The 19,572-nt window shown below is 41.9% G+C and overlaps 1 protein-coding gene across 2 annotated transcripts in view; it reads left to right on the top strand.

Moving 5' to 3' along the window:
* SETBP1 (SET binding protein 1) overlaps nucleotides 1-16,424 on the top strand; it is a 386,548-nt gene extending 370,124 nt beyond the window's left edge. For both annotated transcript variants that reach the window (XM_008261251.5, XM_017344139.4), the window contains exon 6: nucleotides 11,176-16,424. In XM_008261251.5, the coding sequence (XP_008259473.1) occupies nucleotides 11,176-11,795 (620 nt within the window). In that variant the 3' untranslated portion in view covers nucleotides 11,796-16,424. The remainder of the gene's footprint in view (nucleotides 1-11,175) is intronic.
* Nucleotides 16,425-19,572: the final 3,148 nt, after the last annotated feature.

The following is a 19,572-nucleotide window of genomic DNA, read 5'->3' as shown; positions in this document are numbered from 1 at the left end:
AGTATTTAAGGGAGTTAATTGAGCTTCCATTTAATATGAAAGGATTTGATGCTGGAAAATATATTTTTATGTACCCCTCATTAATTTAAGTGCAATGCCTTGATCACAGAAATTAATCAACCCCATTTTTCTGTACTAATCACTTCATACTTGGAAAATCAATTCACTTCTGGGCCCTAAATTTAAGGTAAGATTTGGCTGATGATAAAATCCCCAAAGAAGGGTGACCAAAGATGGAATATAGACTAGAATTCATCTCATAGAAACACAGATGAAGGATATGAGGGTGTATTAACTAGAAAAGAGAAAGCCTGCAGGCATATGGTTTTTTACAGAATCATATTTATTCTGAAGTAAGGGTCCTTCCAAGAAAGTAGAAAAAGTATCTGGAGATACAGAACTGAGGAGTGAAAAGTCAGCACTACAACCTCATTCTTCTAATGTCTCAGTCAACATGTTTCCTGTTGGACTACCAACAATAAGCCTAAGTAGTAAATAAACAAGTGCAATTGCTACTAAGAACAGGGAGAAAACAAAAGGTCCCTATCCACCTTGTTAAGTAATTCATGAGGTTATAGTAAAGTCAATAAAGATTTATTTCAGCAGAGTCTAAACATGAAAATTGTAGATATTTTCCTAACATCATATTTGCAATAGGAGTCTTTTTTAAACTTTTTCTCCAAATTTAATAAAGAAAATCTTTCATGATCAGGTAAGAACATGCATGTATAAAATAGTTGGAGTATTATATAAGGGATGGTATTTATGGTTAAGGATAAAGCTGTGTCACATTTGAACAAAAAGGGAAAAGAAAAGAAATAAAAAGAGTCATTTGAGATGAGAGGGTGCAACCACCCCCGCTTTGTGGCCAACTGGCATGCTGTGAGACTCAACAGATGAAGCTTCAAACTTTTTGGCATTAACATTTCTACCCAGCCTCCCATGTTGTCTAGTCAGTATGCCCGGACTTGATCCACATTGCAACAAACAAAAGCCAAAATCGATTGAAACAGAGTGCAACTAAAGACCCTAGTCTTCCTCAGCTTACCAGTGCTGCCACTTCAATTCACCTCTTATGAAAGTCCAGGAAGCAACTTTGACCCTAATTGATGTCACCCCCAGAAAAACTTCCAGATGGAAAAGATCCTTCTGTTCATTCATGCTGGACAACCCCAGGATGCGCTGTAGAGTTCATTGATGAGTATACGCAGTGCACCTTAAAGCAAGTTGCAATCTCTTTTGCTACTTCTCTGATTCCTGCACTGTCTCCCTTCATTCAATTTTCTTATCTTCCAAAATCTGGTTACCTTCCTTAGAGATTGTTTGAGCACCTGGAAATGCCCTTCCTTGCCTCAAATTTTCTCTGGAGTGAGTTACCACTGTCTTCATCTGTCCAGAGCCAGAGGTGGTATATCTAACCTGCAGGCTCATGAAATGACTGGCATTATTTCACCACAGTCAGAGAATTCAAGGGCTCTGAATTGCCTAACCAAATAACAGATGTCAGCAACAACTCTCCATCCAGAAGCCCTCTGTGGATAAGGCACTCTTCTAACTGCTGGGGAATTACATGCAATTCAATTGAAGGTGCTCTGGGGATTATAAAGATTGATACTATCCATGCTTTGAGTTCTAAGAGCTTACAACCTGCAACAACCCAGCAGGAAATATTAATCAAGCATCTACTATGAAAAAGATACTATGTTCTTTGTTTTAAGGGATATGATGAACAGCATATGTTCTTTGTCTTCAGGAAGCCTATTGCTTCTTAGGTCATGAACTCACGAAAAGTTGGGATCTTCTGGGATTAAATAAACTCTTCAGAAATTAAAAACAAAAACTTCACTGAGTTCCAAATTTTTCAGTCATACATTCCTATCAGTAACATAATTTAAATAGTTACTTCATTTAAATATGTATTCAGGGGCCAGAGCTCTGGCAAAGCAGGTGAAGCTACCACCTGCAGTGCTGGCATCCCATATGGGCACCAGTTCCCATCCTGACTGCTCCACATCCAATCCAGCTCTCTGCTGTGGCCTGAGAAAGCAATGGGAGATGACCCAAGTCCTTGGGCCCCTTCACCTGAGGCTCCTGGCTCCTGGCTTCAGATTGGCACAGCTCTGGCCATTGGAGTCATCTGAGGAGTGAACCAGCAGATGGGAGACTTCACTCTCTCTCCCCTTCTGTGACTCTGCCTTTCAAATAAATGAATAAATCTTTAAATATATATGTATATATTCAGAGTGTGTGCACTTTTTTGAAAACATACACTTTATTTTTTTTTTATTTTTTTTTATTTTTGACAGGCAGAGTGGACAGTGAGAGAGAGAGACAGAGAGAAAGGTCTTCCTTTGCCGTTGGTTCACCCTCCAATGGCCGCCGCGGCCGGCGCGCTGCGGCCGGCGCACCGCGCTGATCCGATGGCAGGAGCCAGGAGCCAGGTGCTTTTCCTGGTCTCCCATGGGGTGCAGGGCCCAAGCACCTGGGCCATCCTCCACTGCACTCCCTGGCCACAGCAGAGGGCTGGCTTGGAAGAGGGACAACCGGGACAGAATCCGGCGCCCCGACCGGGACTAGAACCCGGTGTGCCGGCGCCGCTAGGCGGAGGATTAGCCTAGTGAGCCGCGGCGCCGGCCTGAAAACATACACTTTAAAAGGATGAGATTCTTAAAAATAATTTTGCAGTCATCAAAATCTTACACTAATTTTAATATTTTAATAAAATTTATACCCACAAAGTAAGTGAGATTTTATTGAAACTTGACTAACCATCTTCCTTCTTAACAATTAGATGATGTTATAAATGAGAAGGCATTGCATTTGTGTATCCAAATATCTGAGACTCTTCAAGTGGAAGTTAGCTCTGTTTACAAAGTTTATAAATTTGAAAATTTAAGGGCTGCTAAACATTATAATACATCAAAACAGTGTATCATTTTCAACAACAAAATTGCCAACCAATGATAACATTTCCAGTCTGTTTCCAAAAGCCTTCTTCCTATGGCATGAGTTTCTTTCTAAAAGTAGTGATCCACCTTATTCTTCAATATTAAGTGTTTTGTGTGGTTCTGAACAACTAGCTAGCATTACTGACAACCCATAGACAGCTCATAAATGGTGAATGTTGTTAGAACTCTTGCCTTTCCATAGTAAAAATTGTCAAGCTTGTCTCTGAAAATGGCAACTCTTTCATAAGGAGGAGCTGGTTGTCTTCTGATACCATTTCTAAACAAGCTGTTTAGAACACCCTCATCAATTTAGAATATAGGACATTGATAGCACCCTGAAAGCAACAAACTGATGAGCAGCCCATCTACTCCTTGAACACATATGGCCTCTTCTGTTCCTATGAACTTCATGTCCACATTAGATGATGGGTCCAGCATCTCATATGCAGTCCAAGTTAGGGCATCACTGTTGTTCCATATGTTTGGCACTATTATTTTTTAATTTAATTTTCTTTGTTCACATAAAATATAAATAATGCGAATACAAGTGATTAATGTGTGCTCCTGCAACCCAGTAAATAAACTTGCTTCTTCATGGGGGAATGTGCACCTCACTTGGGAGCTGCTGATATAATTTGCAGGCAGTGAAGGGTGAGCCAGTTTGCAGAGGCAAGAAAGTCCTAGGCAAGCTTATAAACTCCTCACATCATGAATACCCTGAGAAGATCTACAGAAATGCACTGGGGTGCTTAGTATTTGATGACCTTTGCACTCTCAGTGTTTGCACATATTAACAAGTTCACACCTATACATCTACTGCCTCATCTCTCTTTCAGCCACCCTGCCCACCTCACCTCCTACCTTGTCCCAGGGGAGCAGAACAAATACCAGGATTCTCCAAGCCAAAGCAGCTGAGAGAGTGTGCTATTTCCCAGTGGACCCCTAAGAGGGCTCCAGCAGACACTGTGCTTCCAACAAGCTAGCCACATCTTCAAAGAAACCCGAAAGTGTATTCAAATAAATTTAAGAATAGAATGGAAACACCATCTTATCATGACAAATTCCCTACATCTGCTAACTCTTAGTTCTAAATTACAGCTTTGAACTTGGAGAGCAGCACTCTAGCACTTGAGTTGATAACCAGCAGCAACTCAGATGGGTCCTGCCTTGCAGGGGCCTTACCAGGAAAGGCATTTGCCATGTGTTTAAAAAGAGCTTTTAAACACAAGATTATACAAGGTTCATTTAAATTTGTAGGATGGAGGAAGAAAGTTTACATGTCAAAGGAGGTTACCTTATACTTCCCATTAAACAATAAATAAAAAAGCTTCATGAGGAGCATAAGAGATTATTACCAAGTCAAATTCAACGACAAGCACAAAAGAATGCACAATTTACATTGGAGACCATGAAACAACTGTATTCCCTTGAGCTTGTATTTGCTGATCATATAGTACCAGACTATACACTTCTGTGAAAATTGACCTGTGCTAAAACTCTGAAAGTACAGAGAAAAGATAGGCCTTGCCTTCAAAGAACCATCTAGCATGTGTCAGTGCACAAAGCAATTTGCATTGCGGCTCAGCCTTGATTGAGGCAGCTAGTGTTCTGCCCTATCCACCCTGGGAGGCAACTCCAGGCAATTCAGCTTTCCCTCAAACCTTCCTGTCTCACCCAGGGACATTCAAAGCAAGAAAAAAAATAATCTAAGACATCTTGATACACATTTGCATCCCTCCCAGATACACCCAAATCTTTCTTGTAAAACTAAGTTGTGTCTTACATATGGGCACAGTTCAGTCTACAAACATTAGCACCTATTCCTTGGGAACTCTGTATATAAACTTCCATGTAACTAAGTCTTGTTAGTCCTTGTCCTGGCTCATAGTGCCTATACCACATCTATAAAGTCTGTGTGTAAAAAGCACTGCCAAGCCCATTCTTTAATAATCATAAAAGATGTGGCAAAATCAACAGAATGCTGATGAGCCAATCCTCTGATAATGGGGGTGGAAATATAGAAAGTCTAAATCTAGGCCAAAACCAATCCAACCATTTACGTGGTGATTTTAAACAGAGATAGGGTCTAGGAGACCATTTGTGTTGCAGAGTTATGAATAAATGAATTTGCATTTTTTGCCTGGACCACTCATAATTATTCTTTTAAAACTAACAAAGAGCAGGCATGATATAGGACAATTATAGGAAGGAGAGCAAATATGGAATCAATCTTAAAGCAAGAGCCCAGGAATTACTGTCCAATAATGAAACAATTTGAAGAGAGAAAAATCTGTAAACATTTAGAGAGACAGTGAAATCATAGCAATAAGGAGAGAGATTTGTGAATATCAAACCCTGCCAAGTCCATAGTCCTCCTCCCTGCTACACTAGGATTTCAAATTATTAGATGAAATGGATTTTAGAAAGCCACCCCACATTTGGGGAAGGCCGTTGATAATGAGAATGGGAAAGAATTATAGCAATCTTTAAATAACTTCATGGGTCGGTGCCGTGGCTCACTTGGTTAATCCTCTGCCTGCAGTGCCGGCATCCCATATAGGCGCCGGGTTCTAGTCCCGGTTGCTCCTCTTCCAGTCCAGCTCTTTGCTGTGGTTCAGGAAGGGCAGTGAAGGATGGCCCAAATGCTCAGGCGCCTGCACCCACATGGGAGACCAGGAAGAAGAACCTGGCTCCTGGCTTCGGATCAGCATAGCTCTGGCCGTAGTGGCCATTTGGGGGGTGAACCAACGGAAGGAAGACCTTTCTCTGTCTCTCTCCCTCACTGCGTAACTCTGTCAAATAAATAATAAATAAATAAATAACTTCATGAACATCTAGTCCAACCGTCCAATGTAACAGATGACAAAAGACACACCCATAGGGGCTAAAGATTCATCCTACTTAAGTGTCCTTGGTTTCCAGTTTCCCCCTGCACCGCACTGCACTCTGCTGTTGTTCACACGTGGAGATGATGCAGCTAAACTGAAGGTTTGGATAATAAGCATAAGAATAAAATAAAGTTCAGAAGTTCCATAGATGGGAAAAACCCCAAAGTTGATAATGCACAAAAGAAAAATGGATAAAATGTAACACCTGATGCCATCAATGGAGAAACAAGCTTATGACATGCTTGTTTATGCAGCTGATTGCAGCATAAACCAGAGAGAACTCATTTGTCCTCCTGTCCCGTTCAACCCAGAGGGCAGGTACCATTATCATCTTACAAGTGAGATGAATGCATGTCTCTCACCCTTCTGACATTATTTAAGTGAAATAGAAGCCCTAAAAGGATGGAAACCAGAGCACTCTCAGAGAGTCTTAGGACTCAAAGAAAGATAATTGTATTGCCACTTACCATTTATAATTTTTTAATCTTGTATTATGGAGAATGTCAAGCATATACCAAAGTAGGCAGAATTCCATGAATAAAACTCATGTACCCATCCAGTTTCAACCATCTCCAACTCATTGAAGCTTGTTTCATCAATTCTTCCACCTCCCTCTTTATTTCATATTATTTTAAAACCAATACCATATGATTTCATGATTTTATTTGTAAATATTTTCTTTCTAAAAGATAGGTGCCCATAAGAAGACATGATCACAATACAAAGATCCCTCCTATGAAAATTAATAACATATAATATGATAAAATACCTTACTCAAATTTCCTCTTATTTCATGATCTCTTTTAGCAATTTGTTGAAATTGGCATCCAGATAGGTCATTTCATATCTTCAGTCTACTTTTTTAAAGATTTTTTTATTACTTGAAAGCCAGAATTACAGAGAGGGAGAGATAGCGGTAGAGATCTTCCATCCCTGGTTCATTCCTCAAATGGCTACAATGGCCAGGATTGGGGCAGGAGCCAGGAGCCAGGAGCTGCTTCAGGATCAGCCATATGGGTGGCAGGGGTCCAAGGACTTGGGCCATCTTCTGCTATTTTCCCAGGACATTAGCAGGGAGCTGAATCAGAAGTAGAGCAGCTGAGACTTGAACCAATGCCCATATGGGATGCTGCCATCACAGGTAGCGGCTTTATTAGCTGCAACACAAAGCTAGCCCCTTCAGTCTCTTTTAATTTACATTTTTTCCTTTCACCACACCTGCCATTTGTTTAATAGAGACCCGAAGTTGTTTGCCTAGAGTTTTCCACAGCCTACATTTGAATGAATGAATCTCCATGTATATACTCTGTATTTCCAGATGATTATGTCCAGAGCTTGGCTGCTTGATATGGTAGCCACTAGTAGCATGTAGCTAATAAAAATTAAAATTTAATTTAATTTAAAAATCCAGTTTCCCAACCACACTTACCACATATGAAGTGCTTGTTAGCTATATATGGCTAAATGTTATGGTAGAACAGCACAATTTCTTTTTTTTTTAACTTTTATTTAATAAATATAAATGTCCAAAGTACAGCTTTTGGATTACAGTGGCTTCCCCCCTATAACTTCCGTCCCCCCCGCAACCCTCCCATCTCCCGCTCCCTCTCCCATTCCATTCACATCAAGATTCATTTTCAATTATCTTCATATACAGAAGATCAATTTAGTATATCTGAAGTAAAGATTTCAACAGTTTGCACCCACACAGAAACACAAAGTGTAAAGTACTGTTTGAGTACTAGTTATAGCATTAATTCACATTGTACAACACATTAAGGACAGAGATCCTATATGGGGAGTAAGTGCACAGAAAACAGCACAGTTTCTACCATTGCAGGTAATTCTGTTGGCCAACCCTACTCTGGAGGCTTAGTACAGTTCTATAGGGTAATTTGGAGAGAAACTACCCTATAGAAACCTCCTCTGCAGCACACAGTAGTCACTTTAAACCTCCACCACTGGACATGAAAGGTGAAACAAAAATTCAGGGGATCTCTCTGTGCTCTGAAATTTACGTAAGTGTTTTAGAATCACTTCTGTAATTTGTTTATTTACTAAACTTTTTTTATTTAACCATGTTGAGGTATTTATATGTGGCCTATTCATTTTTAGAGATGTATGAGATTCTATTTGAATGATACATTATTTTTTTAAAAAATTATTTATTTATTTGAAAGGCAGAGTTACAGGGTGGGGGCTAGGAGAGGGAGAGAGGGAGAAGTCATCTATCTATTGTTCACTCCCCAAATGGCTGCAACAGCCAGAGCTGGGCCCATCCAAAGCTAGGAGCCAAGAGCTTCCTTCAGGTCACCCCCATGGGTGCAGGGACCCAAGCACTTGGGCCATCTTTTGCTGCTTTCCCAGGTGCAGTAGCAGGGCACTGGATTGGAAGTGGCACAGCCAAGATTCAAAGTGGCCCCATTTGGGATGCTGGCACCACAGGCAGCAACTTTACCCACTACGCCATAGCACAGGTCCTGATTCATTACTCTTTTAATTAGCATTTAGAGTGTTTTCAGTTTTCCATAACATAGACTGAGCTTCAAGCAAAGTCCTTCCATGTCTTTTGTCTGCCATCACAAATGACAAAAGAAGGCATTGTTGACATGGAGTTGCTAGGGCACTGAACACGTACATCTTCAACTCCAACAGTTATTGCCCAATTGTTCTCCCAAGAGATTATCCCAGTTCACACTCCAGCCAGCAGCCTGCTTGTAGTTCCCCTTCCTTACATCATTACCAGCATTTATTTTCTACCAATATGGGTCCACATATGAGCAACAAAGTATAAATGCAAGCATGAAAAGGGAAAGGAAGGGAATGGAGAGCAATGATTTGGTTAAATCCATGCTTTGTTTCTTTGAAAAAAAGACAGCAAATATTAACAAAAAGTCAACATTTGTTCAATGTGAATGGTGAGTGCAAAAGAGTTAGACACAAGCTTTTTAGTATTATTTGGTGGATTTACATGGATAGAATTAATTTTTTACCCCATAATTTATTTCAACAACAAAAATATGAGCATAAAGCAAATGTGTGAATATTTGAATGTCATTGACTAGGTTTTTATTTGATTTTCATTTTAGTTTTGGCCTTTTCTGTTTTGTGTTGTTTTGATTTTTAGGGGGGGTCTTTGTTGGTATTTCAGTCCAAAAAGAAAACCCAGAGAGGGACAATTCAGTGGTTCTCTTTCCCCAAAGGACCTCCATCTCATGGAGTGTTTCAGTGAAGCTTTCTTGGGTCAGAAATTGCCAGGAGCTGATGTACTAGATCCTTGTATTCTGTATCAGTTATCACTTAGTGTTTTATTTCTCTTTGGGTAACATAAACTGAGGAGAGTAAGAACTGTGTGGAGAAACTGTATTTGGAATAATGCCAGAGGGTGTCACTGAGTATTTTTGGCTGGTTTTCATTTACTTATGAACTAAATTACCTGTCTCTGATGAGGAGGCTTGCTAACTCTTAGTGGCACTGTATTTGCAACAGTAACTTTAAAATCCAAACTGGAACCCTTTAGAGAATATGGCTGTAAGGCAGCAATGAATGGCTCCAATTTGTGAGTCCAGAAACAATGTTTCAGTCCTTGCTGTGGAAGAGGCACCATGCTAGGCCCCTGTGATGGACATAAAGACAGACAAGAATGGGTCCTAGCATCTGAGAACTTAAAATCAAGCAACCATTTCTTTTCACAAGACTAACTACAAAAATTTTATTTTGATAGAAGATCACTCTGCCTTTGTTCTGTGTTGCTCTTTAGAACGTATTTTAAAGACCATTCAGTAGTTATTCATTGCTCAGTCAGTCTTGCTGACCTTTGGCCAAAAGCAGTCGCATTGTGACCTGGCCTGTGGAACTCAGCGCTTCCCACTCCATGAAGCTCGTGGCATAAATAACTTCAAATGCAACCCTTCTGGAGGTCTGTGATGGGCACAGCATGAGGGAGAAACGGGGCAAAGCTGGGGAAAGAATGAAGTGGGAGTACCCAAGAAAAGTGAGAGTGCTGTCCATGTTGAAAACCTGCTTTTCCTGCTCTCCCTTAAGATAATTATTCTGTTTCTCTACGAGTAGGTAAGAAAAATAATGGGGGCTGCAACAACCCAGATGCTGAACCAAAACCATTCTGCCCTCTAGGCCTGGGTCTTCTATGTGAGCTCTTTGGGGTTCATTCTGTAGGATAAACCACAGCACCAAAGAATTCAGTGGGGATGCATTTCTTAAGTGTACAAATGGTCACAGGGAAGAGCCTTGGGGCGCTGGACTATGAATGTATGTCGTGTGTGTGCACACACACGCAGAAATGTACACATGCCTGCCCCTAAACCACAAAAGGAGAAAGAATGATTTAAAGGAGGGGAAGGTCTGCTGTGTATGTCTTGAAGCCATTCACACTTTATGGTGTCTGAACTTCAAAAACGAAGCACTTCTGAAGGCCATTTAGTGGCAGCAGCACAGGACTTCCTGAGAAGTCCGGCTCGTAAAACAGAGGTGCATCTGGCCACCAGGACATCAAAAGAGCTCTTGGCAAACAGCAGCCCCGTAGGGGAAGTGTAACCCACTTGGAAACACCTGGCTGGTATTTCCCTTGGGCATTCCAGAAATGAACTGGTTAAAGAGGAATTAATTAATTGCATGGCATCAGGCAAATGGATGGGTCCGGAACATGGGGGTGGGGTGGGGTGACGGTGGGGGTGGAGGGTGACATGTGCAGATAGTGCCCTCCCAACTCCAGTGTTCCAGAAAGTAATCTTCCCTCGTTGGGGGTGGGGGGGTGTAGCAATAAAGTAATTCAGTCGCACAGTCTAGGTCAGGTCCGGGCACCCCTTCCAAGACGTTGATCACAAGTTGGACGGATCCAGATTGTTTGAAATGTAGGGTTGCATGCCCTTTGATTGGTGCAGCATCAAAAAAAAAAAAAAAAAAAAAAAAAAAAGCATGATGCATTGCTACACTGGATCAGGACAAACGTCAAATGGCTTGAATACAACGGTAAGATGGGTAAATTTACATTGTAGTTCTGCCCTGACCCCCGTGCTCCAGGGCAGGTCGCCTCAAGCCTCTGTTTCTACATCTCTAAAATGGAAATGGAAACAGCAGTGTTTCGCTGTCATAGTTGTGAGGGTGGCAATAATGTCAACAGAACTGTTGTATAGACATTATATTCAACTAGTACTTATTTTTTATTGCTGTTCGCTTTAATGAAGAACCAAAGAGAGTTGAGTGGGGGGTGCACGACAAACCGTAGCATTAGTTCCTCATGCTTCCCGTGGTGGGAAGGTCTGGCTGGGCTTAAGGCAGCTCGCATCCCCGCTCACTTTGGCTCCTCTCTCCTCCTGCAGCCAGCTGCTCCCTGAAGAAGCGGTTCAAACGGCAGGAGATCGAAGCCATCCAGTGCGAGGTGCGGAAGATGTGCAACTACACCAAGATTCTGTCCACCAAGAAGAACTTGGACCACGTGAACAAGATCCTGAAGGCCAAGCGGCTGCAGAGACAATCAAAGACAGGCAACAACTTTGTCAAGAAGCGGCGCGGGCGGCCGCGAAAGCAGCCCACCCAGTTCGACGAGGACTCCAGAGACCAAATGCCGGTGCTGGAAAAGTGCGTCGACCTGCCCAGCAAGCGGGGTCAGAAACCCAGCCTGAGCCCGCTGGCGCTGGAGCCCGCCGCCGGCCAGGACGCGGTCATGGCCACCATCGAGGCGGTCATCCACATGGCCCGGGAGGCGCCCCCGCTGCCGCCGCCGCCGCCGCCCCCGTTGCCGCCGCCCCCGCCGCCGCCGCCGCCCCCACCGCCGCCGCTGCCCAAGACGCCCCGGGGCGGGAAGAGGAGACACAGACCGCAGCCTCCCGCGCAGCCGCCACAGCCTCCGCCCGCGCCGCAGCCCCTTCCCCAGGAGGAGGAGGTGAAGGCCAAACGGCAGAGGAAGTCCCGAGGGAGCGAGAGTGATGTCCTTCCCTAGGGTGGGTGTGTGCGTGCGCACCTGGGGCGGGGGACTGAGGCGTCGCAGGTGCAGCGAGCCGGGTGGGGCGCACCCTCCACCCTAGCAGGGACACCCAAGCCCTTCTCTGCAGCTAGCTGGCCAGACGTCGGGGCTGAGCCTCCAGGGGCCCTGGGGCGAGCCACGCGACGCGGGGAACGCGGGTCTGTGCAGTCCGGGAGTTCCCAGCACCGCGGCGCTTTAGCGTGGCGGGATGCGGACAGGTGAGCCCAGCCCCATCCGGGAGGAGACGGCCGCCTGATGGCCCTCGTCCCAGATGGGCCCTGGAATCCCATGTCTTTTGCTGGCCGGGAAAATCGAAAGGGAAACACCTTCAATTGGGAAACATTCCAAGGGGAGAAAAGCTGCAAATTTCTCGACTGGCTTTGAGGTAACCCACTTCCGTTTCATTGGTTTTTATTTTCTTTCTGTTGGTTTTCAAGCTGTGCTAGGCTTTGAGGCCCCAACCTCGTCTCCGGGTGACCTGTATCTTTCCGTTAACAGTACAGTTCCTTAGATGGAATCCTGTGATGGAAGGTGGAATTCTAGTGATGGGTGACCTTAGCCCTGCTTTCATATCCTCTGGTGCAGACACACGGAGTTTTAGCATCGTCTGTTCCTGCTTTTCCTTTGCCTGTTGTACTTTCATGTATGTATCTTTCCATCAATGCGCTTGCTGCCGCCTCTTTCATGGTACACATCGAGGTCGAGTAAACCGGTACCTGTGTTGTAAAGTTCGCCCTTGGCCTGCTGTCCCGAGGATACCTGGCTCTGAATAACAATCGTTGTGAAACAGATAATAGGTATTGATAGAGACCTTTTAGCAAGTGAGTAGCCAAGGATATGTTGACCCAGGTGTCAACCAGGTTGTTTTCATCCTTAAAACATATCGGCAGAGAATAGGCAGAATAAAATGGCTGTCATACCCCACAGCAAATGGAATAACTTAACAAACCACCAAATACTGAAACCCCAGACCCACCAGAAAGACATGTGTCTAGCAATGCCTCGGTATGTGATTTTTTTTTATTTCATTCAAACAACTATCATGGATTGTCAGAAAAAGGAAACAGAAAGACAATAGAAGTCCATTGTCTCTTGATAATTATTTCTTAAAAAGCAAGTGGGAGTAAGTGTTCTTAACTGAAAAAAAATAATAAAATTCTCAAAGGGTGTCACCACTCCAATTGTATCAAGCCACCTTGGACAAAGTATCCAAATTGTGGTTGCCTTAATAAACTAAAACATTTTTGTACATAATGTAATTATAAATCTATCAGTCTGCATGGATGCAAACTGTGTGTGACAAATCGTCTTTTAAATGGTCAATTTCAACTGTACATTTCTCATCCAAGTTGTACTCTAGCCATTGGTTTAGCGTGAACAGATATTCCATCACTATTATCCATTTCCACAGCCCAAGTAAAACATGAAGACTCAGAATGAATATGAAGTTATTCCATTGCCGTAGATGTTTTTAACAATTCAGATGTGGAAATTTCAAATAAGTATTTTCAATTTCCTCCCTCACTCCTCCCCTCACCTTCCCCAAGACATCAAACACCTGGCATGGTAGATTATAGAAAGAGAGACACTGAAGAGAGAGAATTAAATTTTCTATTGGGAATTAGAATATCTGGTTTACCTCAAAATTAAGTTTCTTTACAGGAAGTTGGGACCAGCTGGAAATTATATTATCACTTCAGAACACAATATTATTTCCTTAGAGAGAGGTGGATTTTTTTTTGTTAGAAGCATAAGAGAATAAGTGATAGGATATCTATGGATGTAAATTTCAAAACCCCAAGTTAATATGTTTGCATACATCACAGCTCCGTCAGGGCACCAACAGTTGGTGGAAATTACAGTCATCCCGTTCTGCACTGTCACTATGGACCTGACATCATTTGCTGCCACTAGGTCGGTTGTGTTTAATTCTAGAGATATGTTAAGTTTATAGGACTGTACTTTAAAGCTTATATCTGAGACCCTCAGTTTGTGACTCGGTTAACCTTTGCCATTTCACACAGGCTGAATAGCAACATCACAACAGTCATTTTCAATTTGTCATTCTCACGCCACGTGTGAGTGGCTCCAAAGTCACCAGAGGGGAAAGTTTAAATTAGCCCCTCTCACCCCATCGCTGACCATTTTCATTCCAATTAAGCCATGCAGAGATTTCTCTTCCTGTTGGATCGTGAAAACCATTCTTTTCGTTCTGTCCTGGCCTCTCTTGCTCCCCACCTGGTACTGTCTCCTCAGCTAAGCCTGTTAAGGACACAACATTTTCTTGCAGGCATTCTAGAAACTTCTTAAAGGAGGACCCAAAGTTTAATTGGCATTATCTTCTAATAATGAGTAACATCCCAGTAACTTTAGGAATTTCCAAACCAATGAAGGATACTCTGGGAGAGACACAGCAAGAGTTGCAATTCACACATGAACTGGGGACTCTGGTCATTTGAGTGAAATGCAAATTCTCTACATATAGATCCTAAGAATAGATTGGTAAGTTGCAGACTACCAAGATGAGGCATGCTAACCAATTACTTGGAGGTGGAAGCAAGTCCAATCAATGACACAGATTCCTCTTCACCGCCTCAGTATTAAATTTCTCAATTTTTCTTCTGCTTTTCCTCAACATAACTCATTTCACTGATGTAGCCATTTCCTTATTCTCTAATTAATTCCTGTTCTTTAGCCTCTCCTCTCCTGTCCATACCCCACATTGGGTCAGTCTAGCGTCACATCTAGTTGGTTGCAGGCCAGAAAGAAAATCCAGTTTTCCTAACAGATTGTAAAGGTCTTTGGCCACCCAATACTGCCTTTTGGGGCTGCATTTTTATTTTGACAGAGAGCATTTGTGATGCCAGCTCCACAAAATATTCTGTAAGAGAAATCCCTTGATTTTCATGCCATTATTTTTTCTGAAATATACTCGCCTTCAGCAAGCAGATGTGGACTCATTTATAATATAAGGAGTTTGATTAGGGATGAGAAAAAAGATGAAATGAGATGTAACAGCCTCCTGGATTTTTAATCCACCTTACCAAGTGGTTGGGACCCACTTGCGTTTCACCCTCTACAGGGACAAAAGTTGACCTGCTTCAAATAGCCCGGCTCTGGTCAAAGGAAAGGAGAACATTTAAGGGGCTGGTTTCTGACTTGGTAGGACCTGGAGTGTGCAGCCACTGACAGCCCAGGAAAGGTGACTACAGGCTGGCAGAAGATTAGCATGTCTCCCTGGCTTCTGTCTCAAGGGGGAGTTCATGTTCAGTGGCAGGCAGAATTTGTGCTCTGCACATTGCTGGGTCTATAAATATGATAAGCAAGTGGTGACAGAATTATTGTACAGGTGATGTTCTACATGCAGATCATAAAGGATTTGGGTTTGGACTTAAGCAGAAAATCCGACTCCCAGCTTATCACCCAACAATATTCAGATAATGAGCTTTTGGAGAATATATTTTTTTCTCTATCACTAGGAAGATTTTCCTGGGAACTGTCTAAAGTCTATACAGATATATCCAAAGCCTTTAAATGCCAACTGCAGCATGGAGAGAGAGGGGGTGGCAGAAGTCGAAATGCCTCAAAAGCCATTTAAGTGTTCTGTTGCCGGATCTTCAGTCCTTCTCATTATGTAAAAGTAGATAAATATAGACATTTTTTTCTCAACACTACCCTAGTATCACAATGGTCCAAATGCCAGAGCTTACAGATAATGTCATCACAGTGCCTAGAAACAAACTGTAATATACCGTAGCATTTTCTTGGTGTTTCTAAAAGTTTCTTTCCACAATACAAGGCTCCCTCTGCCTCTTGTTTCTTGAAGAGTTCACGCCACTGATGCGTCTTCCTTCCCTCTTGGACTTAGTCATTTGGGGAACAGTCTTAGAAGCACATTTCAACCAAGGAAGAAACTTCCTGGATTTCTATTGCCCGCTTGCCCAGGTATAATAAACACTAATGGGGAGGGAGGGGGGATTGAAAAGAGCTGCCCACTAGTCAACAGGGAAGGGCAGTTGCACCCTGGGTGGAGTCTTTCTTTTTCTTCCTTTTTAAAAAAATCTATTTCTTAAATAATAAATGCACATGATGTGTTAAATATGTACATATATATTTCAAAAGAAAAAAATGGGGCACAAGATTGTCTTACAAGTCGTGCTGGCTAATTTTTAGTTTGTATTCATAAGTGGTTTTTAAAAGCCTTTTTTAAAGTGTAATTTGCATGTTCTACTTTGATTGTATGTAAACATATTTTAGAACAAAAAATGTATTTGTATTTTATTGAATATAGAGGCAAGAAAATTGTACATTGTTTGAAATGTTCTTTTTGTAACAGTTTTTATTCATAAAGCATTTTTGTACATTTAAAATGAACATGGACTTGCTGTTATTTGAGGCGTAGATACATCTGGCATGCTTTACTGCCATGCTCCTCCATGGTCTTAGATGTTGGGTTTTAAACATTTTTTTCTAAAAGAAAGCTCAGTCTTTTTCGCTACCAGATCAGGTTAGCACCGTATAGAGCACTTAACTATTAAAAAAAAAAGTTAATCCTATTCATATGTTATTCATTGTGTGAAATTAAAGACATTCAATTCAGTCTAACATGAGTTGTGAATTCTTTTGTTTTATTTTCCATCTGGTTCACATCACTAAGGAGTTTAATAGTATTTGGGGTTCTTTGCTCACACCAACTGGATACAAGAATCATTGACAAAATTCTGACCCAACTTCTTTTTGTGTGACGCTAGGAAGTAGGTTGTGGGCAAGTTTTGTGTCTGACTTACTGCGTAACTATTCAGAGAAGATTGAACCACCTGGACATCAAGCCAGGGCTGAATCACAGAAGCAGTCTGACCTCTGCTGAAAGCAATCAAAGGATCCTAGAGGATGATGAAGACTTGTCCTGTCCTTAATTTTTAGAAGAGCATTATGGATGGGAGTTAAACTTTTCTAACTAAATATCCCATAAAGTCAGACATTTGAAGGATGGATCGATCCCTGGCTGGACTTAGAGTTTTGCAGAAAAGATAGGAACAGCTATTTAATAAACACAGACGGCTTTTTCTTACCTACTTAGTGTTTACCCTGAAAGTCCTTGCTCTGAATGTCTTAAAAATGAACCAGAAGTTCCAAGCAGAATATGACTAGAGTCAAAAAAAAGAAAAGGGGTGGAGCCCCCACTTCTTCCCTTCCTTCTCTTCCCACTCTTTCTGTTAATATTTATACATGGATTTTAGTAGCCTATTTTAAAGTACACTTTCCACATTTTACCTGGATTGTGTGTAAACATAGGTACATTTAGGTACTTTTTGTCTAGTCTTTGGATAAACCTCTTGCAAAATCCAACCAAATAACCAAGAAATGTTATGAGCAGTTCCGCATCCCTCACCATCAGTTGGACCCACAGCGACACATATTACGACGTTCAGGATTTCCAGCACTTTATCGTGATCTTCAGGATATGTGTTACATGGAGTAAGACATGCAGGGTGCAATGAGTGGCAGTCCATGAGGATATACTTAGAGCAGCTTCAGGGTGGCTGGAGCCCTTGTATCATAAGTAGTCTCCTGAGATTCTGGAAAGGATTTAGTCAGCAGCTTCTAACAAGCAGAATTTGCTCCCCTTTTCTTCTGTCCTGCCAGCCATTTTGCATTTCGTGAAACAGGAAAATTTCAAACCCTATCCAGTCCTGTTTCTATCCCGAACTCATTAGACCATTGGTATTTCTGAAACCAGCAATGACTTCCAAGGGTTCCCCTAATCTCTTCCTGCCAGCTTCTCATGCAGAGAAAAAGCTGTTGACTGGGAATGGGGTGGACTCAACTTTGGGATTTTTAATCAGCGTGCAGAGTTACAGTATGCTGACAGAGATTTTTAGGAAAGTTTGATGTGTCTACACATGTGGCTGTTAGGAATCTCATTCCACAAACAGGTAGAAGGAATATACATTTCTAATTTTTTTCTGTAGTTCAATTTTATTAATTTTAATATCTTCATTCTACTATCATAGCAGAATGTTAGATCCAAAGCTTGGAAGTTTTTCTAACCTGGAGAGGAAGGAAAGAGGTGTATTAGAAAGCCTCGCTCAAACTTCCTTCCAAATTGTTTCCATTTCCCAAGTCCTTTCTATCTCCCAATTTTGTAGGCATTTGAAACTAAAGGGCAAAAAGGTGTTTTGACTTTTCCTACCACTTTCCATTGTCAGATACATGCCTTGAGGCTCTGTGAGCTCACCAAGGTAGTAGGTAGTAGTGAGAGGGTGGGGATGTTGGCCATCAGTTACCACTCCAAGAATCTGTCAAGCAAGCCACAGGGAGAGGACAATGGGCTGCAAGCAAAGCTAAAGGATATGCTCCAGGCTATAAATTGCTCTCTGTAGGTCAGGGGAGATAATGAATAGGTCTGAAAGGAATTGGGAAAGTGGAAAAGAGCAGTGTGCAAAAGTGTGCATTTTCACTGTTTCTTATTACCAACACTTTCACTTTTATGCCACTATCCAGATTTTTAATTGTTATAAAACTATGGCAACACACTTTGCTGTCACAAGAACTTTTATTTCCAGGATGAATTAAAGGAAAAACTGGCTCCAAAATGTTATTCACATTCACATATGGTGAAATTGGGAAGTAACCAACAAGAAATGTTAAAATCTCAAGAGTTAGAAACCACACATATTCTCTCATTATTAAGCTTGATATTTTAAAATTTATTTATCTTCTTTTCAGTGGACAGAGTACTGGAATAAGAGTCAAGAGACATGGATTGTTTTCCTGCTTGATCACTAAAGAACTCTGCTCAGAAGCGCAATTTATTTGAATCTCACCTGTCTATTTTGCAAAATGGGAGCTGAAATTTCAGTGATACCTACAAGGTTCTTCAAGTCTCAAGGTTTCTGAGTCTATCATCTTTGTACCTTCCAAACAGGCCCTCTTTTAATTTCCAACTTTATCCCCCACTATTTGCAAAACCATTGGCGGACTGGGATCCTGACCTCAGCCTAGTAGCCTATCCTGATACAATTGAGATATGTGAAAGTAAGCGGGAAAGTAATGAAAAAATAGAATGAGGATGTACAATAAGTCCATCCTTCCTTCTTTATTCTTCCTTCTTCCCTTCCTGTTGTCCCCCCACCATTCTTCCTCCCTTTCTTCCCTGCTTGAACATTGCCAAGTACCCAAGATGTAAGGATGAGCCAGAACGACAAAGCCTCATTGAGAAAAATTGCATCAAGACCCTGGATTTCCCCCCATTCTCTGCCTATCCACATTCTAGCCATCTTTAATTCAAAGCTCACCTCCAAGAAATTTCATGAATGTGATCCACACACTTCTCTTGTACCACCAACTGTACTTAACAGTTCCACATGTGACAAGTTAGAATTCTCAACGACAGCAGCCATATAAGGTTGCTCAAGTGGTTCCCTGCACAAGGGGACATGGCTAAAAGGGGAGATGGTGCTAAAATCAAGGTTACAGTCTCATTGGTGAGTCGTGCATCCTGGCTGTGTCTTATGCTCAGTTGTTCATCATTTTTGTCATTTTTCACTTTTGTGAGAATAGAGCCTTTCAAATATGCTTCAAGGCTTCCTGTTTATCTCTTGAAAGTAGAGCCAGCTTCTAGCCAATTGGGGAGTGAACCAGCAGATGGAAGACCTCTCTCTCTCTGCCACTCCTCTTTCTCTGTAACTCTGACTTTCAAATAAATAAATAAATCTTAAAAAAAAAAAAAGTTGTGAAGATAGTACAGAGA

Source organism: Oryctolagus cuniculus, chromosome 10 (genome assembly GCF_051225735.1).
Source record: "Oryctolagus cuniculus isolate XC-2025 breed Fujian yellow rabbit chromosome 10, ASM5122573v1, whole genome shotgun sequence".
In the NCBI taxonomy this organism is placed as follows: Eukaryota; Metazoa; Chordata; class Mammalia; order Lagomorpha; family Leporidae; genus Oryctolagus; species Oryctolagus cuniculus.
This window is presented reverse-complemented; position numbering and strand designations above follow the sequence as displayed.